Source organism: Salminus brasiliensis, chromosome 4 (assembly GCF_030463535.1).
Source record: "Salminus brasiliensis chromosome 4, fSalBra1.hap2, whole genome shotgun sequence".
NCBI lineage: Eukaryota > Metazoa > Chordata > Actinopteri > Characiformes > Bryconidae > Salminus > Salminus brasiliensis.
Genome location: NC_132881.1, coordinates 42,586,344 through 42,610,343, shown reverse-complemented (window position 1 = coordinate 42,610,343; position 24,000 = coordinate 42,586,344). Strand labels below are relative to the sequence as shown.

General features: G+C 39.2%; 1 protein-coding gene across 1 annotated transcript in view; it reads right to left on the bottom strand.

Annotated features, from left to right (window-relative positions):
• The window catches only part of LOC140554324 (E3 ubiquitin-protein ligase HERC2-like), a 35,630-nt gene extending 25,748 nt beyond the window's left edge, over positions 1–9,882 (bottom strand). The window contains exons 1-12 of the mRNA XM_072677209.1: positions 9,548–9,882; positions 9,334–9,445; positions 7,329–7,405; positions 6,781–7,002; positions 5,910–6,001; positions 4,223–4,353; positions 3,774–3,901; positions 3,488–3,686; positions 2,215–2,274; positions 2,020–2,125; positions 1,733–1,928; positions 83–240 (exon numbers count right to left, since the gene is read on the bottom strand). Coding sequence (XP_072533310.1) covers positions 83–240; positions 1,733–1,928; positions 2,020–2,125; positions 2,215–2,274; positions 3,488–3,686; positions 3,774–3,901; positions 4,223–4,353; positions 5,910–6,001; positions 6,781–7,002; positions 7,329–7,405; positions 9,334–9,445; positions 9,548–9,764 — 1,698 coding nt within the window. The 5' untranslated portion in view covers positions 9,765–9,882. The remainder of the gene's footprint in view (positions 1–82; positions 241–1,732; positions 1,929–2,019; positions 2,126–2,214; positions 2,275–3,487; positions 3,687–3,773; positions 3,902–4,222; positions 4,354–5,909; positions 6,002–6,780; positions 7,003–7,328; positions 7,406–9,333; positions 9,446–9,547) is intronic.
• Positions 9,883–24,000: the final 14,118 nt, after the last annotated feature.

The window sequence follows — 24,000 nt, the reverse complement described above, 5'->3', positions numbered from 1 at the left end:
AGACTGAGAAAAAGGAGTTCCTGAAAGACTGAAAGAATTCCTATAATAATAATAATAATAATATTCCTTTAATAAGTCTTACGTCATACAGCTTCTGCAGAACACGCAGTGGAGGCAATGCTTCTCTCCAGTAGTCCCATATCTCACTTGTCAACTTGGATATACAGTGTGTGGACAAAGAGTGATATATCCTCACCAGTGTTCTGTAGTATCGATGGGGCAGTCTGGCCCACAGGCTTGCTATAAAACAAAATAGCATGTAAATTACACCTTTATAATCTGATTTTACTTACTTACTTGACTCAGATATGTGCATCATTTACACTTTCAATGGGCCCTAGAATGGAAAACTGTGTTTGTCTTGGCATAGTTGAATAATGAGAGTTTGGTCATGGAACTGACATATTATGAACCTCAATCTCACCTACACAGCTGTAAAACATACCAATTCCAAAACCCAGTCTTGACATTTTATTTTAGCACCTAAAATTTACACACACCCAGCTCACTGGAGAAGGCCTTTCGAGGTTAAACGCAAGAGCTACTTTGGGAGAATAAGGAAGTAAGGCTAAAAAAGGCCAGCAAACTGGGTGAGAAGAGAAGAACTGTGCACCTAAACAGAGGGAGTCCAGAGAGAACTACAACACTATCTGGTAAGACTCAGGAATTACTACAGTGTTTTTGTCTTAAAGGCTATGTTAGGCTGGGCTATGTCATAAAGCAGCTAATTAAACCAGCCAAGGGCTTCAAGTGGTCCAGTGGATTAAGGCGCTGCCACTGTGATTAGTATCCATCTGCCATCAGCAGCCGGAGCCAGAGAGAGTACAATTGGTGTTGCTCTCCCAGGGTGGGTAGATGGCTTCCTCCTGGTCTCCCCACATCACTGGGTACTAGGCAGTGGGTACCACACACTTTCCTCCAACCGCGTTGGTGGCAGTTCAAAAAGAGGTGGTGGCTGGTTGCGCATGTGTTAGTGGAGGCATGTGTCAGTCCTCACCCTCCCAGTGTTACATGAAATATGGGGAGAGTACTAATGAGCGAGTGGGTTGGGGAATTGACTATCCAAAATTGGGTAATAATGGTAAACCAGCCAAGCTCTTCATGAAAATAATAAATCAGCATGTTTCACAGAGGCCAAAAGTAACAGGGTGGTAAATAGGCTTATAAACTGCATCTGGGCATTTTTTGTCCCATCCAAAGTCACGTAGCACTTACTACTAATACATGAAACAACCTCTCAAATACTCAACACATGCATTCTATGGCACCTATTAAAACACACTGCTACATACGTCCAAAAGTTTGTAGACGCATGCTGCAGCAACAACCTCTACTTATGCTGGAAAGGTGACACCTTATGCAAAGTTCCAAAGTTCCAAAGCTCCGCAGTCCAATGATGTCAGGCTTTAGACCCCTCCAGTAGACGCTTGGCTTTGGCCATAGCGACCTGCGGGTGCTCTAGAGCGTCAGCTGTAGTAATATGTGTGGAAAGGCATAACTGAGCACAGGCACTACTTTGTAATTTTTCTAGAGCCACTAGATGGCGCCACTGATATCAAGGCTAACATCAGGAATAGATGCACCTTTAGGCAGCTGCGTTCAGAAATCAGAGGGGATGTCTGGAGGCTTATTTATGGCAGTGTTTGTGTTGATTATTGTGTTGATGTAGTTTATTAGTGTGGAAAGGATGCACACATTTAAATAAAGTAATCAAGTGGACTTGAGGACCTACTCAAGACATTCTGAGACTCCTGGTCCAGTTGTACAATGGCAGAGGCCAGCGCTATGGTGAGCTGTGTGCCACGCTGGATTTTTCTGAGCACTCTGAGGAGTTCAGGCAGGATGAGGTAAACTCTCAGAGCTTCTACACCAGCAGCAGTGGTGTTCTCCAGGGAGGGGAGCAGATCCCGCTCCACTACGCTTTCCACCTGAGAGGAAATATTGCCAGTGTCACACCTGCAAATCATTACGATGAAACCTGTAACTGATCACCAGAGATTAAGACCTCCAGAGCCGTACCTCCAGTAGAATCTTCTGCTTTTTGGCCAGCTTCTTGAAAGCACGACGAGCCAAGGACAAATCCAGACCAGAATAATCATCGGATGTTTTGTAATGATTATCCTGGCTAATAATTAGATTAATAGATAATAGTCAGATTAATAGATTGAAAGTTTTGGACATGAGTTCTGAAAAACTGAGAAAGTACAGCTCTACCTTTTGTCAATGAAGCTGCTATTGATACAGGATGCTGAGGAGAACGTTCTCTTGATTTCCCTATAGAGACAGACCAACAAGCGTTAAAGAGGCAAGTATGTGCAATGATGTGCAAAGTGACACAACACTAAAGCCGTTATCCTGTCGACAGTCTAAGTTCACCTACATTTCATCTGTATCAGAATGGGACGTCCTGGACAAGTACCCCTCATTCACACTAACTGGCTAAACATATTTCTTTCTTTCTTCCCCTGCAGTGGTGATCACTGGCTCCCAATGGCTTCTATGGTATCTTACACATTTTTGATGTTGGAAATGAGCCCATCTTTACAGTCATTAGACAAGACAAGCCATCTGTGCAGTGAACACACACATACACACTAGTGAACACAGTGAACACACACAGTGCCAGTGAGCAAGGTAAATGGCCCAACAGTGGCAGCCTGCCGAGCCTGGGTCACACCCCTTTTATCAATAGCCTGGTGCTCTAACTGCTGAGCCACCACTGCCCACAAAATGATGGGATGTTACTGCCTAATCTTCAAAAGGTTGAATAGGTACCACCACAACATATCTAATTATTCAAGGCATGGAAGCCACAAGGCCTCTGAAGGTGTCCTGTGGTATCTGTCATGATTGCAGATTGTATGTTTGACCAAGTTACTTATTTATTCTCAGGTTCAGCAGTTTTGGCTGATACATTTTATTTATTTTAATATATTTTACGAAGTTTGACTCCTTTTTTATTTTGAATTTGAATGCTGTCACAAGGTCCTGCACCATTGTTTATTTTAGTGACAAATAAACAGCAGTTTAGTACATCTATATGTATGAGTTAATTTGTTAGATTTTGTTTTACAAAGCTCTCCCACATGGTAAGGTATAAGAATCAACAATTTTTTCATTAATTCAACAATGGTATCGGATCAGTATCGGGTATCAAACGATATGCCAAATTTATGTATCTGTATCGGTATCAGAACTGAAAAAGCCGGATCGGCTTATCCCTAATTGACTGCATACCAGAAAAACCTCACAACACCTTTTGGAGATGTTCTGACCCAGTCGTCCAGCCTTCGCAGTTTGGTTCTTGTCCATCGCTTGCCCATTTGTCCGGCTTTTAACACATCACCTTTGAGAACTGACTTTTCACCTGCTGCCTAATATATCTGTCACTTCACTTTCCCTGCCAGTGGTGCTAATGTTATGGCTGATCGCTGTGTCATGTAGACACCTAAAAAACATGCAAGGGTAACGAGACGTCCATCCATACCTTTTTACTTTGATCCATGCTTTTGCTTTTTCACAGTCCAAAATCCATCGGTCAAAAAGCTGGTCGTCCAGTACTGGCATTTCTTCACACAAAGCTGGTGAAGAACCAGCCGAGACAATCTCACCTTCCTTAGTGCAACAGGCAACAGAAAGATCCCCTCCTGCAAAAACCCTCTCCACTATCTGATCCGGGCCGCCTCCTGTTCAACAACACCAGCATGCCGTTAGAGATCTGATGAGATGGATAAAATCTCACTGCAGTAAAAACAGTTTATCGCTTTACTGACCTGGTAACAGTCGTACAGGGAGGGGCACACACTGTTTGGTGCGCTGGCCGTTTCCAAGCTGCCCTTGCTTTTCACACCCAAATGAGAAGACTGTGTTGGAGGATCTAACCAGTGCTAGAGTGTGATGTCTAGAATTGAAGGGAAGAGTCATATATGTCTTATTATGGCCATTAATGTGTGTACTGCGAGCTGCAAGTTGTGCTGACCACTGGACCTAGCTCTTCTTTCATTTACCTTTTATTTCTGTAAGTAAAGTCTGTAATGAGCTTTGGATGATCTTCATTCTACAAGCTACAGATCATTATCACACTTCCGCATCCATAAACGCTGAAGCGTAATCAGCATAATTATGCAGACGTTAATCACTTGATCACATGTACATTATCCTCTAAGCTTTCTGTCCAGGTCATACTATCATGAGGTCGCAGCACTTTGAGGCAGTTCATTACCGTCCACAGGCTATTTGGGACACTTTTGACCCCCAGAGTCCGCCTAGCAGCCGAGGTCGAAGTTCATCTCTCAATGAGTTATGTCCGAGCTGACCGTAGCATCCTGACCCGAATGTGAACACCAGTCCTCCCTAAAAATGCAGAGAAATGAATACGGACACATTATAGGGGTCATTCACAGCCTGATATCCTAGTTTTCCCAATCCTATTTTTTGACTTGTAAAATGACCCACCTCTATGAAACATTACCATGGTAACCTTAACATGCACCTAAATCTACACCTTAATCTACACTTAAACCTAATCGTAACCTAGCTTTAGTCTACCCTTAAACCTAACCTTAATCTACACCTTAATCTATACCTAAACCTAATTTACAACCTAACCTAATCTTAACCTAAACTTAATCTACACCTAACCTTAACCTACACCTAACCTTAATCTACACCTAAACCTACACCTTAATCTATGCCTAAATCTTATCTTAACCTAACCTTAACCTACACCTAAACCTAACCTTACCCTAACCTTAATCTACACCTAAACCTACACCTTAATCTATGCCTAAATCTTATCTTAACCTAACCTTAACCTACACCTAAACCTAACCTTACCCTAACCTTAATCTACATTTAAACCTGATCTTAACCTAACCTTAACCTACACTTAAACCTAACCTTAATCTACACCTTAATCTACATCTAAACCTAACCTTACCATAACCTTAATATGCCTAAATCTAATCTTGACCTAAACAAAACACACATCTCAATCTACATTTAAACCTAACCTTAACCTACACCTAAACCTAACCTTACCATAACTTTAATCTACACCTTAACCTACACCTAAACCTAACCTTACCATAACCTTAAACTACACCTTAATCTACACCTTGACCTAACCTTACCTTAACCTTAATCTACACCTTAATCTATGCCTAAACTTAATCGACACCTAAACCTAATCTTACCCTAACCTTACCCTAACCTTAATCTATGCCTTACCTTAACCTTAATTTAACCATAATCTACACCTAAACCTAATCTTACCCTAACCTTAACCTGTATCTACACCTAAACTTAATCTACACCTAAACCTAACCTTAACCTACACCTAAACCTACACCTTTACTTACACCTAAATCTTACACCTACTTACACCTAAATCTCTACACCTAACATTAACCTGCACCTTAATATACACCTTAATATACACCTAAACCTAATCTAACCCTAACCTTAACTTAACCTTAATCTACACCTAAACTTAACCTACATCTAAACCTAAATTTTACCTAAACTTAATCTACAACTAACCCTTACAATAACCTAAATTTAACCACAATCTACACCTAAACCTAATCTTAACCTAACCTTAACCTACACCTTAACCTAACCTTACCATAACCTTAATATACACCTTAATCTACACCTTAACCTAACCTTACCCTAACCTTAATCTACACTTAAATTTAATCTACACCTAAAAACTAAATAGGTCATATTTGTGGTCTTTGAGATTATGTTGGGGTTTTGACAATGGAGTGCTGAGCCAGACTGGGGTTTAAACATATGGTACATATGGTCTCCTCACACCTGATGAGCAGAAGTTAGACTGCCACTCTGGAGCTATTGAATGACATTGCACACACTTCCTGGACGCATTGGAAATGTCTGGACCTAACCTTTGTTAGAGCAGCAGTATGGTCCTCCCCACATGAGATGAACACTGTCTTCTTCCGGTTCAAGCTCCTCACACAGGCAGGAACATGCCTATCTGTAAAAGAGGCAGGGATCAGCAGTGCTGCTCTGACTGGGTTTACTGTGCAGTCACAACACAGGGGGTGTGAGGGGGTCATTCTTTATCATTTGCTCTATTGACTGAACTCCAATGGCAATGCACTTTACTATACACTCTATGGACAAAAGTATTGGGACACCTCCTCATTCATTGTTTCTTCTGAAATCAATGGTATTAAAAAAGAGTTTCTCCTGCTTTTGTTGGAGTAACTGTCCCTACTGTCCAGAGAGAAAGGCTTTCTACTAGAATTTGGAGGAGCATTGCTGCAAGGATTTGATTGCATTCAATAACAATAGCACTAGTGAGCTCAGAATGTAGGATGATCACCACTCCAGCTCATCTCCAACTCCTTAACTCCCAAAAGTATTGAATGGAGCACCAACCATCATTCCTGTTGCTCCACAGCTCAATGCTGAGGGGCTTTATACCCCTCTAACCCACAACGGGGCATTAGACAGCATTGTGCCAATAGGTTCATGCTTATTTGCTCCGGAGATTCTTAATGTACTGGCAGTACTCTTCTACAGGGACTAGACAAGCTGTGCATGTGCATTTGGACATCTGAGGGTGGATTGGGTGCAACTAAATGCATTATGGCTAAATGCATTAATTAGTAGGGGTGTCCACAAACATTTGGACACATAGTGTATATACAGTAGTTGCAAATGCACTTTTGCCCTTTTAATTTTCCTCTTAACGGACATTGTGAGGATTATTAAAACCAAGACACTTTTCTAATTAACTAAGGTCCATACCTTCTACGTCCCCCAGTCCCAGCTGTCCGGCGCTGTTCCTGCCCCAGCCAAACACGACTCCAGAGAGAGAAAGGGCGAAGCTGTGGTCTCCTCCAGCGCTGATCTGAGCCAGCGGGATCCCACACAGAGACTTGAGGGGCTGAGGAGACAGAGAGCTGGGCTTGCCTTTCCCCAAACCCAGCTGACCACTGGAGTTCTCGCCCCATGTGAACAGCTGACCATCTGAGAATCCGAGGTGAAACATCAACAATCCAGAGTCTTTTTAATGTCACAAAAAGAGGAGAACTTTACGTAGATGCATAAGAAGACACCTCAAGTCTAGATAAGCGTCTCCAGTTTTTTCCCAATCCTATTTCAACACCGTTAGGGTCGGTCAGCTCACTGAGAGCCATCTTTGCAACACAAGCTGTGGAATTTTGCATGAGTTTTAAATGAACAGTGACTTTTAGTCAGATATTGAGGCCTGATCCAGTATCTTCTCAAGGATTTGAACGTTTAGTCAAGTGAGATATTAGATGAGGGTTTAATCAGAAGAGTGAGGTACATACCGTGGGTTAGTGCCATGCAGTGCTGGTCTCCACATGCAATCTGTATTACATTTCTACCCGCCAGCTCTTTGATGGGGCTGTGAAAAAGGGATTACAGTTGTATACAGTATATGCAGGGAGGTTTTTATACACCGTCCTAGAAGTTTCATTTGCATTTTCTGTTGAGATTTTTTGACTCTTTGATTACAGTCTTTGTTCCTCCCAAAGTTTCTTCCTCCAGCTCTGAGGGAGTTTTTCTTTGCCACTGTCACCATTGTTTTGCTCACTGGGGGTCTTAGATTTTTCTTTTTATGTCTTTTATGTTTTTTTATGTTATTTATTTTTCTTTTTTTCTGTCTTTTACTAATTTCTGATTATGTAAAGCTGCTTTGTGACTACAACAGTTGTAAAAAGCCATACAAATAAACTTGACTTGACTTATTATTGGCTATATTAAGTATATGCTTTAGACATGCTTTTCTGGACAAGCTGACAGATACAGATTGGACATTAGGAATGACAAAGACGCTATTCTTCCAGTTTCAGTCAGTGTACCATCCTAATTATTTCAAAGCTGTTATGGGTAAAAAAGGTTAAAAAAAATGTTCCTTCTAGATGCTGTTTATCTGATGGGGGCGGTGTTGGTGGTCAACCAGGTCTTGCATGCTTGTTAGAGGAAATAGGAAGTGGCCAGGTTCTCCATAAAGCAGCTCAGGCGCAACCATATTGTTATCCACCTGAGCAATCACTTGAGGCACTATAGCTACCACCTGGGATACCGCAGCAACTGTCTAGCCATCACCTAGCAACCACTAAGGAACATCATGACAACTACCTGAAATACCACAGTAATCACCTTGCCACACTGTGGAATACCGGTTAGGAATACCATAGCGATCACCTGGGATACAATAGCAACCAGCTAGCAATCATTTAGCAGCACTATAGCAACCACCAGTGATACTGTAGCAATCCCTTAAAAACACCCCAGCAACCACTTAGCAACACAATAGCAACCACCTGGCAACAACTTAGCAACACCATAGCAATCACCATGGATACCACAGCACCCAACTTAGCATCTTTTTCTGGAAAGTGGGAAACGTTGTGCTGTGCACCCGTTCTGCATTTCCTTCTGTAGCCAGATATTTCTGGAACTACAGTTTTGGAAACGGCTCTTTTCTTTTTATACTTTGACTTTCTCATTTCTTACGCATCTGGGCGATCTAATCTGCCCCGAAAAAGTCTTGCTAAAAATAACCTTTATCTAATGGCTGTTTTGAGCAGAAATGTAGTAAATGAAGTGTGATCTCTGACTGTTCCAGAGTACTGTAAATTAACTAGTAGTGTAGAATCCTGTAAACCCCATTCAATGATATATTTACATTACATTTACATTTATCATATTTAGCTGACGCTCTTATCCAGAGCGACTTACATGGTAACTGGTATTACAGAGGAGGGCCAGTGTAGTGTTAGGAGTCTTGCCCAAGGACTCTTATTGGTGTAGCACAGCACCTAGTCACCCAGACCGGGAATCGAACCCCAGTCTCCCACATGGTGAGGTAGCTCACTGGCAGGTAGTGGTGTTATCTGTTGCGCCACAACAGATATTAGTTATTAGATATAAATAAGATATAAAAAATATATATCTATATTAGATATAAAAGTGTATTATTAGTAGTAGTATTCCTAACAACAACCACAACAATAATAATAACTACTTTTAGTATTTGTAATTAGTAAAGTATTTGGCTGCGTTCACAGGAAAGCTGTTGTGTTCCCCGACTTTGCCGCATTTGTGTGTACAGATGCTAATCTCAGTGAGTCACTGATGAATGAATCATGTGTCAACTCCAGTGAGGCTTTCTGTCCTGTTTCACAATCATAGAGTTGATTTCCTGGTTCCTCCTCTATGCTGACATCACCACAATAACAATGCTATAAACAATGGTTGATATTTGTATCTTTGTTGTTGTTTGATGTTTTTCTCATTATGTTCATTGTTGTTACAATAAACACAAACCTGCACTTATTGAACCTGTCCAGCTGCAGAAGTTTCCCTCCACATGTCAGAAGCACAGCCCGGGTCTCTCCGCAGCTCATCAGCCTGATCTTGTCTTTCAGCTCCAGTTTCTCTGAGATAAAGACAGAAAGGCTGGCTCTCAGACACAGCTTCATACACCCACCCAGTGCCCTATCAACGTCCACTCCACTGTCCTGCCTCACACAGTACATACTCAGCTTGCAGCGCTGCAGCCCGCCAGCAGGGGGCGCTCTGAGGACGGACACGTTCCCCTCGCCTCGCACGAATCCCAGCAGCCTCTTCCCGAGCGCGACCTGTCTGATTCTTGCCCTCGGAGAACAGCAGAAAACCCCCCAGTGTGTTTCCTGCACTTCATCAGGCTTCACGAGCCCGAAGCCCCCTCTGACGTCATCCCCCCAGTAGCAGAACATGACGGGACGTTCGAGGACGCCGGCGAGAGTTCTGCGGCGCGAGCCGGCAGCGTTCTGACGCTCGTGCTGAGGGCTCGTGCGTTTTTAGGAATGTTGTGTCTGGGATGTTCAGGCTCGAGGAGCAAAACGAAACCGAGAGCTGGCGCCTGAACACACACACATGTCCAAAAGTATGTGGACACCTGCTCAATCAGGGGTTAGCTACAGGGACCTCCTCTACACACTGAGAAAAAAAAAACACCACTTGTCCAAATATTTGTGGACACCACTTTTAATGGATGCATTCAGCTACTTTAAGTTGCACCAATTGCTAAAACAGGACAGATGTGCACACACAGCTTGTCTAGTCCCTGTAGAAAAGTATTGCCAATAGAATAGGACTGGAGCAGACAAACTGACAGAATGCCAGGCGTGGGCTAGAGGGGTATAAAGCCCCCCAGTATATTGATGGTTGGTGCTCCGTCCAATGCTTTTGGGATGAGTTAGGGAGTTGGAGATGAGGTGGGGTGGTGATCATCATCCAACATCCTGAGCTCACCAATCAAATCCTCACAGCAATGTTCTTCCAAAATCTAGTAGAAAGCCTCTTTCCCAGGACAGTAGAGAAGTTACTCCAACAACAGCAGGATAAACTCTTGTTCAATACCCTTGATTTCAGTAGAAACAATGAATGAGCAGGTGTCCCAATACTTTTGTCCATGTAGTGTCTTACAGGCTGTTGTTTATGCTGTTTAGCGAATGAGAGGGCAGCTTTGTTCTTATCACACTGTCCTGTCTAAAACGAAAGGGCTTGGGAGCTTTCTGGAAAATGAAAGTGAAAGTTACTGGTCATCAGTGCAGCTCCATGCACTACGCTCTGTGTCCAAAAGTTTGTAGACACCTGCTCGTCCAGCATTTCTCCTGAAATCATTACTGAGGACTCTGGTCCCCCTTTTACTGCAATACCAGCTTCTACTTTTCTAAAAAGGCTCTTTACACTAGATCCTGAAGAATTGCTGTGAGGATATGATTGCATCCAGCCACAACAGCACCAAGTTGGGTCAGGTGCTGAAGTTTGATGGTTTGTTCTGGGTCACAAACCCCATTCCAGGGGCTCCCAAACACAGAAGGGCTCATGTGTTCTAAAGAAGAGCTAAGTACAACATGAAAGAGAGAGATACTGGGGCTCAGAACAGATCTTCACAGCCTAAACACACATATACACACACACACTGTGAGGATTTGATTGCATTCAACCACAAGACAATCCTTGGTATTAATTGGGGGTTAGCTACAGGGACCTCCTCTACTCCCCTGGGAAGGCTTGACAGTACATGCTGGAACGCATGCATGTAGAAACAGCACAATATAAAGGGTTCACTAATGTGCGACTACTGAAAACCCACCTGAACATGAATGAATAGGACTTCCTAAAATAACTGGACTTGGTTTCAGACCAGCCCAGAGCAATCTTTCACAGCAGCTTATTGGACCTGGGTATCGAACCCACAATCATGTGATCAATAACCCCCTAAGACACCTTGTGTAAAAAGCCTTGCTTGTCTATAATGTCTATCATTGCTAATATCTTTTCCATGACCCACTTTCTGCATTCCGAGTCAATGTTGTACCACCATGAACATCCATGAAGTCCTGCAGATCAGATCATCTGAAGTGAGCCATGATGCTGTAAATACTGAAACTGACTGTTTTACATGTAAAGAAAGAGGAAAGAAGATATAGGGGGTTAAAAAAGATAGATAGAGGAAGAAGATATAGGGGGTTAATAAATAATATGTATTAAATATATATATATAAATAATATGTTATATTATTTATATATGGTATTAATTAAATAAATAAATTGGTGTTATTATTATTAATATAATTAATATAGTTATTATTATTATTATTATAGCAACTGTTTATAATATTTGCCAGGTGATTATATTTAGAATGTGCTAAAAATATTTGTCTTCTGACTGTTCTCCTAATCTTGACTGAGCGCTGTACCACTTGTTGACAGCAGGTGGCAGTAAACACTAGGCTATTCTACAGGATTCTACAGTGTAGTATAAACATTACAGTATAGTGTAAACTTTAACCATAAATACAACCTTCAGTGAAATTCAAATTAAGATTAGATATTAGATACATTATAAAATTACTGCTGAAATCTCAGATTTTTGAGCCTTTTTCACATTTTCAATTGAAGTCAATGTAAAAAATATTTTATGTCAGGTCAATTTAGAGCATTTCCATTGGTCCATTCATGATGACATATAGACACAATGTAAAGAACACCTGTCAGATTCACATTATGACAAACCGGCAAAAACACTCTCTCTCTCTCTCTCTCTCTCTCTCTCTCTCTCTCTCTCTCTCTCTCCTTCTGTCTTAAGATTTATTATTTATTTATTTATTTATTTATTTATTATTTTAACAAAAAAAACATTAAAATAATTACAAAATGAAAACAAATTATTTAAGTAATAAATAAACACAACCATGAGATTGGATGCAATCAATGATTTTTGCTTCATTTACAAAATTATGCAAATTTTAATATTGTTTTTTTTTAAACAGCAACCATTAAAAATAATTAAAATAAGATAAGATAATCCTTTATTAGTCCCGCAGTGGGGAAATTATCAAACTATATATAAATATAAAATACTGAGATTTTCAGTTTCACATTCAGTTCAGAGGGATTTTTTCACATTTTCAATTGAAGTCAATGTAAAAAAGGTCAATTTAGAGCATTTCCATTAGTCCATTCATGTAAATTCCATTGGTCCATTCATTGGTCCATTCAATGTAAAGAACACCTGTCAGATTCACATTACGACAAACTGTGAAGAACGACAAAACCAGAGCTATATCACTATATCAAAGGGTATCAGAACTACCCCCTCGCTCAAACTTTGGACTGTAACCGTCTACATTTCTTAAAATAGATGCATTTGTTCACTCTCAGATAAACTGAGGAGCTAAAAAAGAAAGAAATTAAATTATTAAATTAGTAATAAATTAATTTGAGAAAAAACAAGTTAAATTTAATACAATTTTATTTCTATAGACTCTTTACAACAAATGTTTTCACAAAGCAGCTTTACAGAGATCCGGGTTCGAGCCTCTTTAGAGCAAGCTAGTGGCAACAGTGGCAAGGAAAAGCTCCCTCGGGTCGAGAGGAAGAAAGCTTGAGAGGAACCAAGACTCAAAAGGGGAACCCGTCCACCTCCTCAGGTCGACACTGGATCATAATAATAATAATAATAATTATTATTATTATTAGAGGCGAGAATAAATCAATGCGAGGCCCCAGAGCAGGACAGCGGGCAGGAGGGTAGTGGAGAGCAAGGTCAGGCAGAATCAGGATAGAACAGTAGGAACCGGCATCTCATTACATGAAAAAGGAGGGAAAACACAAGGGGTTAGGAGGAGCGCTTGCAAGTAAACAGGCCTTAATGGAACAAGCTGTTAAGGTTAATCACATGTTCAGGATATAAACTCAGAGAATATCATATATAACCCTATTTACCATATATATATATATATATATATATATATATATATATATTATTTCAAACAACGCAGTTCACACATTTTTGTTTTATGACATGTTGGCATTCTCCTTAAAATTGGTTCATTAGACAATCTGAAATTTAATGAAAAACTTAAAAGTATTTTTTTAATACACCTTTAGTTTTTTAAGTACACTTAAGGGCATACACCTTTATACTTATACATTTCCTTTAAAAAATACTTTCATAAATGTATTTTTAAATAAATAAATTGTTTAACCAGAATATTTAGTGACCAGAAGTTTGGGATTATGGCAATATATCAAATAATAACACACTGGATGTTGCCATAGGGAACAACTGTCCAAGGGCTCAGTAGTAATAGTTCAGTAGTAATGTTCATAATGGGGTACTCTAGACCTAAGACCCATCTATCCCCATCTGTCTCTTCCATGACCCTGAACTTTCTCTGTTCCTGTTCTTCCTTTTCTGTTCCTCTTTCTGCCTCTTTCCCACGTTTCTGAGAAAATCTTGCCCTGACATGGTTCTCAACTTTCCTCTCACTCTGCTCTTGCCGTCTGCTGAGATGATGCCCAGCTCCAGACGTCTGCTTTGAAGCTGGTGCAGGTTGTTCACAACAGGACACTGCAGCCTACCTGTGCATGTGACTGCGCACCCTGCAAAGACTCCACGCCAGGTTCACTCTCCCCCTCCTTCACTCTACAACAGTAGTGTCCTGCGTGTTCTCCCATTCTTATTCTCATTATAATCCACGGCTTCCTCCAGCGTTAGTCACTGTTCTCCATTTTACCATTATTTTACTTTTTGCTTTTCTTTTATTTCATTCTTGTTTTCTTCTATGTCTTGTTGTGCTACACAGTGCCACCCTAAAGACTGTCAGTTCCCCTTTTGGGTCTTTGTTCCTTCCAAGATTGATTTTTCCTGCTCTTGCAACACTTTATAAATACTATTGAATTAAAATGCACTGAATATGATGAACACTGAATTGATGCCAGAACTAACTCTGTCTCTTTACCTTCTCTGTGTAAATGGTCACCCAGCCCAACCTGCTGGAAGATTGTCCGCTGAGGTCCCCTTTACCAGCGTCAGACCAGCTGCCAACGACCAGTCCGACCAGCAGCTCACCCCCCCCCCCCCACCACCACCACCCATGCCAGACCAGTGGCACCTCCTACCACTGCTACCTGTCTAATGACCATGTTAAACCTAAATGGACTCATAACTATCTGCACTATTAATATCACAACTATTACCTATCATTCCTCTCATTACTCTGACCATCACTGCCATGACTATGTTAAGTTCTACTACACCATGATTATTATATTATGGTTATGATCAGAGCAGTTCAACAGTATAGATGATTAGTTAATTTTTATCAATAATCTTTAAATAGTTCTGATCAGAGGAGGACGGGTCGTGTCGGGTCCCCCTTGTGAGTCTTGGTTCCTCCCAAGGTTTCTTCCTCCAGCTCTGAGGGAGTTTCTCCTTGCCACTGTCGCCGTTGGCAGCTCACTAGGGGTCTTAGATCTTGTCTTTTTATGTTAGTTATTTTATTTGCTTTTCTGAAACTTTTCACACAGGATTAAAATAAATCACTATATAACATGTGTCTCCAAAATGGTGACTTTACAGGAGAAGGCAAAGATTTTCTGAGTTTATACCTAGTAATTAACAGCATTTCTATTGGTCTATTCATCTAGAATTGCTTACACAGTGTACAGAACAGCTACAGGGTTCAAACCATGGCAAAAACTAATATGGTCAAAAATGGAGATACATGGTTTTAACTGGACAGCAGCGATATACACACACACACACACACACACACTGACACCCTTAGATGATTAATTTAGTGGTGCTGAAAGTTGGCCAAGGCCAAGGACTCTTAACTTCCTGTTAGTGATCATGATTGACTACAGCTGGTAGCTTCTCTGAGCCCACATTGATAAAGCTTGTTTGACAGCACTCATTGGATTGACCATCACACAAATTACAGTGAAGCCCAGTGCAGGTCTGAGAAGGAAGCCAGGAATGTCTCTTGGATCCATTTATAAACAACTACATGATCCAAAAATCATCTGTTCAAACAATAGAGGGGATGCACCGATGTCTCGTTCCCAGCGGGACACAATAGTCATATTGAGTGGTAAAATGTCCTGCAGCACGGCTGCGATTATTAGGGAAAACGGGAACACCAGGAATGAAACCAGTGATTATCGGCTTAAGTTAAAGACAGTTCAACAGCGACAGTAGAGAAGTTACTCCAACAACAGCAGGATAAACTCTTGTTCAATACCCTTGATTTCAGTAGAAATAATGAATGAGCAGGTGTCCCAATACTTTTGTCCATGTAGTGTCTTACAGGCTGTTGTTTATGCTGTTTAGCGAATGAGAGGGCAGCTTTGTTCTTATCACACTGTCCTGTCTAAAACGAAAGGGCTTGGGAGCTTTCTGGAAAATGAAAGTGAAAGTTACTGGTCATCAGTGCAGCTCCATGCACTACGCTCTGTGTCCAAAAGTTTGTAGACACCTGCTCGTCCAGCATTTCTCCTGAAATCATTACTGAGGACTCTGGTCCCCCTTTTACTGCAATACCAGCTTCTACTTTTCTAAAAAGGCTCTGTACACTAGATCCTGAAGAATTGCTGTGAGGATATGATTGCATCCAGCCACAACAGCACCAAGTTGGGTCAGGTGCTGAAGTTTGATGGTTTGTTCTGGGTCACAAACCCCATTCCAGGGGCTCCCAAACACAGAAGGGCTCATGTGTTCTAAAGAAGAGCTAAGTACAACATGAAAGAGAGAGATACTGGGGCTCAGAACAGATCTTCACAGCCTGAACACACACATACACACACACACACTGTGAGGATTTGATTGCATTCAACCACAAGACAATCCTTGGTATTAATTGGGGGTTAGCTACAGGGACCTCCTCTACTCCCCTGGGAAGGCTTGACAGTACATGCTGGAACGCATGCATGTAGAAACAGCACAATATAAAGGGTTCACTAATGTGCGACTACTGAAAACCCACCTGAACATGAATGAATAGGACTTCCTAAAATAACTGGACTTGGTTTCAGACTAGCCCAGAGCAATCTTTCACAGCAGCTTATTGGACCTGGGTATCGAACCCACAATCATGTGATCAATAACCCCCTAAGACACCTTGTGTAAAAAGCCTTGCTTGTCTATAATGTCTATCATTGCTAATATCTTTTCCATGACCCACTTTCTGCATTCCGAGTCAATGTTGTACCACCATGAACATCCATGAAGTCCTGCAGATCAGATCATCTGAAGTGAGCCATGATGCTGTAAATACTGAAACTGACTGTTTTACATGTAAAGAAAGAGGAAAGAAGATATAGGGGGTTAAAAAAGATAGATAGAGGAAGAAGATATAGGGGGTTAATAAATAATATGTATTAAATATATATATATATATATATATATATATATATATATATATATATATATATATATATATATATATGTTATTATATTATTTATATATGGTATTAATTAAATAAATAAATTGGTGTTATTATTATTAATATAATTAATATAGTTATTATTATTATTATTATTATTATTATTATAACAACTGTTTATAATATTTGCCAGGTGGCAGTAAACACTAGGCTATTCTACAGGATTCTACAGTGTAGTATAAACATTACAGTATAGTGTAAACTTTAACCATAAATACAACCTTCAGTGAAATTCAAATTAAGATTAGATATTAGATACATTATAAAATTACTGCTGAAATCTCAGATTTTTGAGCTTTTTCACATTTTCAATTGAAGTCAATGTAAAAAATATTTTATGTCAGGTCAATTTAGAGCATTTCCATTGGTCCATTCATGATGACATATAGACACAATGTAAAGAACACCTGTCAGATTCACATTATGACAAACCGGCAAAAACTCTCTCTCTCTCTCTCTCTCTCTCTCTCTCTCTCCTTCTGTCTTAAGATTTATTATTTATTTATTTATTTATTTATTTATTATTATTTTAACAAAAAAAATCATTAAAATAATTACAAAATGAAAACAAATTATTTAAGTAATAAATAAACACAACCATGAGATTGGATGCAATCAATGATTTTTGCTTCATTTACAAAATTATGCAAATTTTAATATTGTTTTTTTTTAAACAGCAACCATTAAAAATAATTAAAATAAGATAAGATAATCCTTTATTAGTCCCGCAGTGGGGAAATTATCAAACTATATATAAATATAAAATACTGAGATTTTCAGTTTCACATTCAGTTCAGAGGGATTTTTTCACATTTTCAATTGAAGTCAATGTAAAAAAGGTCAATTTAGAGCATTTCCATTAGTCCATTCATGTAAATTCCATTGGTCCATTCTTTGGTCCATTCAATGTAAAGAACACCTGTCAGATTCACATTACGACAAACTGTGAAGAACGACAAAACCAGAGCTATATCACTATATCAAAGGGTATCAGAACTACCCCCTCGCTCAAACTTTGGACTGTAACCGTCTACATTTCTTAAAATAGATGCATTTGTTCACTCTCAGATAAACTGAGGAGCTAAAAAAGAAAGAAATTAAATTATTAAATTAGTAATAAATTAATTTGAGAAAAAACAAGTTAAATTTAATACAATTTTATTTCTATAGACTCTTTACAACAAATGTTTTCACAAAGCAGACTTACAGAGATCCGGGTTCGAGCCTCTTTAGAGCAAGCTAGTGGCAACAGTGGCAAGGAAAAGCTCCCTCGGGTCGAGAGGAAGAAAGCTTGAGAGGAACCAAGACTCAAAAGGGGAACCCGTCCACCTCCTCAGGTCGACACTGGATCATAATAATAATAATAATAATTATTATTATTATTAGAGGTGAGAATAAATCAATGCGAGGCCCCAGAGCAGGACAGCGGGCAGGAGGGTAGTGGAGAGCCAGGTCAGGCAGAATCAGGATAGAACAGTAGGAACCGGCATCTCATTACATGAAAAAGGAGGGAAAACACAAGGGGTTAGGAGGAGCGCTTGCAAGTAAACAGGCCTTAATGGAACAAGCTGTTAAGGTTAATCACATGTTCAGGATATAAACTCAGAGAATATCATATATAACCCTATTTACCATATATATATATATATATATATATATATATATATATTATTTCAAACAACGCAGTTCACACATTTTTGTTTTATGACATGTTGGCATTCTCCTTAAAATTGGTTCATTAGACAATCTGAAATTTAATGAAAAACTTAAAAGTATTTTTTTAATACACCTTTAGTTTTTTAAGTACACTTAAGGGCATACACCTTTATACTTATACATTTCCTTTAAAAAATACTTTCATAAATGTATTTTTAAATAAATAAATTGTTTAACCAGAATATTTAGTGACCAGAAGTTTGGGATTATGGCAATATATCAAATAATAACACACTGGATGTTGCCATAGGGAACAACTGTCCAAGGGCTCAGTAGTAATAGTTCAGTAGTAATGTTCATAATGGGGTACTCTAGACCTAAGACCCATCTATCCCCATCTGTCTCTTCCATGACCCTGAACTTTCTCTGTTCCTGTTCTTCCTTTTCTGTTCCTCTTTCTGCCTCTTTCCCACGTTTCTGAGAAAATCTTGCCCTGACATGGTTCTCAACTTTCCTCTCACTCTGCTCTTGCCGTCTGCTGAGATGATGCCCAGCTCCAGACGTCTGCTTTGAAGCTGGTGCAGGTTGTTCACAACAGGACACTGCAGCCTACCTGTGCATGTGACTGCGCACCCTGCAAAGACTCCACGCCAGGTTCACTCTCCCCCTCCTTCACTCTACAACAGTAGTGTCCTGCGTGTTCTCCCATTCTTATTCTCATTATAATCCACGGCTTCCTCCAGCGTTAGTCACTGTTCTCCATTTTACCATTATTTTACTTTTTGCTTTTCTTTTATTTCATTCTTGTTTTTTTCTATGTCTTGTTGTGCTACACAGTGCCACCCTAAAGACTGTCAGTTCCCCTTTTGGGTCTTTGTTCCTCCCAAGATTGATTTTTCCTGCTCTTGCAACACTTTATAAATACTATTGAATTAAAATGCACTGAATATGATGAACACTGAATTGATGCCAGAACTAACTCTGTCTCTTTACCTTCTCTGTGTAAATGGTCACCCAGCCCAACCTGCTGGAAGATTGTCCGCTGAGGTCCCCTCTACCAGCGTCAGACCAGCTGCCAACGACCAGTCCGACCAGCAGCTCACCCCCCCCCCACCACCACCCATGCCAGACCAGTGGCACCTCCTACCACTGCTACCTGTCTAATGACCATGTTAAACCTAAATGGACTCATAACTATCTGCACTATTAATATCACAACTATTACCTATCATTCCTCTCATTACTCTGACCATCACTGCCATGACTATGTTAAGTTCTACTACACCATGATTATTATATTATGGTTATGATCAGAGCAGTTCAACAGTATAGATGATTAGTTAATTTTTATCAATAATCTTTAAATAGTTCTGATCAGAGGAGGACGGGTCGTGTCGGGTCCCCCTTGTGAGTCTTGGTTCCTCCCAAGGTTTCTTCCTCCAGCTCTGAGGGAGTTTCTCCTTGCCACTGTCGCCGTTGGCAGCTCACTAGGGGTCTTAGATCTTGTCTTTTTATGTTATTTATTTTATTTGCTTTTCTGAAACTTTTCACACAGGATTAAAATAAATCACTATATAACATGTGTCTCCAAAATGGTGACTTTACAGGAGAAGGCAAAGATTTTCTGAGTTTATACCTAGTAATTAACAGCATTTCTATTGGTCTATTCATCTAGAATTGCTTACACAGTGTACAGAACAGCTACAGGGTTCAAACCATGGCAAAAACTAATATGGTCAAAAATGGAGATACATGGTTTTAACTGGACAGCAGCGATATACACACACACACACACACACACACTGACACCCTTAGATGATTAATTTAGTGGTGCTGAAAGTTGGCCAAGGCCAAGGACTCTTAACTTCCTGTTAGTGATCATGATTGACTACAGCTGGTAGCTTCTCTGAGCCCACATTGATAAAGCTTGTTTGACAGCACTCATTGGATTGACCATCACACAAATTACAGTGAAGCCCAGTGCAGGTCTGAGAAGGAAGCCAGGAATGTCTCTTGGATCCATTTATAAACAACTACATGATCCAAAAATCATCTGTTCAAACAATAGAGGGGATGCACCGATGTCTCGTTCCCAGCGGGACACAATAGTCATATTGAGTGGTAAAATGTCCTGCAGCACGGCTGCGATTATTAGGGAAAACGGGAACACCAGGAATGAAACCAGTGATTATCGGCTTAAGTTAAAGACAGTTCAACAGCGACCCATCTAAAGAACCAGTGGTCCATGGACAGCGATGTGTAGCCAGGAACAGCCAGATAACTGAGGCTCAAATCACACCTGTTTGAGAGCACAAAGCTGAGTGGAAGATCTTAAGAGTGTTATCCACTGTTTTTTAGGCACATGTAGCAGACTGGTTCATCCAGGTCAAACCTAGCATGTCGCAAAACTTGCAACTACAGTGGGCTTCTTTTTTCCCACCAGTTTTAAAGGCGTGACAGTACCCATGTTCCAGTGACTCCAACCCCCGCTGCCCCTCCAATCCACTCCAACCTCTCCCACCCCTGGTCTAGATGGTTAAAACTAGATGGGAACACTTACTTAATGCCTTAAATTCAAATCTGGAATGTGTAATTTAATCATGTAACAATAACAAGAACAATAACAACAATAACATCAATAATAATAATAATAATAATAATAATTATAATAATAATAATAATAATAATATCAATAATAATAATAATAGCATCAATAATAATAATAATAATAATAATAATAATAATAATAATAATATCAATAATAATAATAATAATATCAATAATAATAATAATAGCATCAATAATAATAATAATAATAATAATAGTTAGATTTCAAAATATGTTTCTGGTTGAGAGGGAATAACTGGGAGGTGAAAATAAAGATACATAGTTGTGAAAATATAAAAAAGTAAAATTATAATAATAAGAAAATAATAAATAAAACAAATACTAAGACTATAATTAATAACAATATTAGTTAATTATACTAATTATACTACTAATAATTATACTAATATACTAATTAATTATATAGTAATAAATAAAATAATAATAAGAAAATATAAAAAAGTAAAGGAGTTTTAAAGACAGGAGGGAGCAATAATTAAAGACCTGCCACACACTGAGGATAGCCTTAACCTGGGGACAGTCCAGGTAACTGAGCAAAGGAAGAACACATTGCTGCCTATCTTCGATATGAAGCTTAAACATTGCTATATTATTACTAGAATACCTGGAAAAGCTTTACTGTCTTCATAGTACTACCCCTAGTCTTCAGCTGTCTCTTTGAACTATTCTTAAAAAAGCAAACCCAAACATGTATTTTTAATATACAGTAGTCAGTATAAATTTAATAATATTGGACACTGATTCAAATCTTCAAATATATGACTTCAGGACCTGATTTCAGGTTTCAGTTCAGCTCCATATGAGAAGTTGCTGAATGACTTTTTAATTGCCCATAAATTGGTTTTGTTTTTACCTCTGCATCATTTCCACATCCTCAAATGTAGATTCATTTCTGTAACTGGAAATAAGGGATGATGCTTCTGGCAAATAACCCTTTTTTTTGCTTGGGTAAGTTTCTGAAACATGCAGTTCATGCGTAAAGGTCTACAGATCTCAAGGAAGTGGGCTGAATTAACTAATTAATTAATTAACAACTACAGAAAGCCTTTACTTGCAGTATTTTTTCCAAGGGGGGTGTAATCAGCTATAATAATAATAATAATAATAATAATAATAATAATAAAAAAGAAGAAGAAGAAGAAGAAGAAGAAGAATTAAAATTTGATTAGAATTGTTGAAATAGAAAAATCGAAATGAGAGAATGAATAAAAAAATTTTTTTATGCTGGTCTTTGAAGGTGGAAATATGAAGGTAAAGAGTTTCAGAGAGAAGACGGAGCAACAATAAAAGTCCTGCCACACATTGACAATTGCCTTAACCTATGGATGGCCTGCAGACATGAAAGATGCAAGACAAGACCATGGCATCACCAACTCCTCAATACAGGAATATAATGTGAATGATAGAAATTGTTTAATATTGAGGTAAATTTAAGAGTCCTCATTATAAAAATGAAATTTGAGGCTGTGACGAGGGGTAAAGTTTCTGAGGATCAGGACATAAATGGTCAATAACAGGGGGCCAAGAACAAGGCCTTGGGGAACACCTTGAGGAATAGGAGCGGTACCTGAACTGTGCCTCCCTCTAGATGTGAACTGACACCTCTGTTAGGTAGGATCTGACCCAGGATATAACAGTGACAGTAAAGCCAGTAACAGTGATAAGTCATGGTATGAGTATGTAATACTTTACTGAATAAAAGGCTTCAGTAATTCAAGCAGAGGTAGAAAAGATTCAAAACCAGAAAAGAGAAAGAGATCATTAAAGACCTCAAACAAAGAGCCGTCTCAGCACTACGGTAGTCGGGACAGTCTGGAAAAGGTTATTGGAGCTACTGAAAGGAAGAGGGGTACATTTTCACACAGGGGGATTAGGAGTTGAATAACTGCTTAATTAATACATAAAATGTTGAATTCCATTGTTGTGATTTTGCTCCATAACGGTCGCTTTTATGGTTGATAAGGTTTGGCGTTTTTCATGCCACTGTAGCAGCACCAACACAGTCTTGGGTGTCTATGGGGTGAAAATGGGGTGTTCACTTTTAGGCCTAGTTAGGATTAGTAGGATAAGTAGTGCGCCGTCAGTTTCATTCTTCATAAGAAACACCATTTCTCATAAATCTGTCTGAATCATCACAGAGAGGATTTGTCACTGGATGTTGGTCTAGGGATGCTAGCTAGATCTGGTTGGTCTAAGGCTGGAAATGAACAGCACTGCCCTCCAGAGGGGTCCTGATAAAAGGCTGTGTAGAAGCTTTGAACAGAGCAAAGTGAGACATCCTGCTCTGACATTGAGGTCCAGGTGAGTGGTCTGGCTTTTCTTTATTGGCTGCATTCTTCTGTTAGATTTATGAGATTTATTATGTTTTTTTTTTTAATGATCAGAGTGTTTAAGTGCTCAATTTAAGCCTGAATGAGGTCTGGTGCTTTAAAAACTATAGATTAAAAACATCAATAGGATGTTTTCCTAAAGACAATGAAAGTGTATTTTTGGTTTGACTGTTTTTAGACAGGTTTAGAAGGTTTTCTACATATTCTTCCTGCATTTGATCCTGCATTTGCTGCCAGTACACAAGGAGCTATCAGGGAGCATTTATTTTAAAGACATGGATCTTAAAAACACATTATTCCATTTAGAAAAATTAATTTCGGCACACTATCTGTGTACACAGTAGATGTTTTATCATCAGCAACTTTAACTGACACAGTAAACACATAGCATTTCTCTTTCAAATGTTTTTGGATGCTCTGAATTATGAGGTAAATGTAAATATATAAAGGAATGATACACATATATAATTTTGTATGTATAATTTGACTGGTATGATTCTGTATGAATATTAATACTGTTACATTGTCTTAGTTGTAAAGTTAACTTATGTTGTGATTCAGTTTATTTTTATTGTTTTTGTTTGTTTGTTTTTTGCCA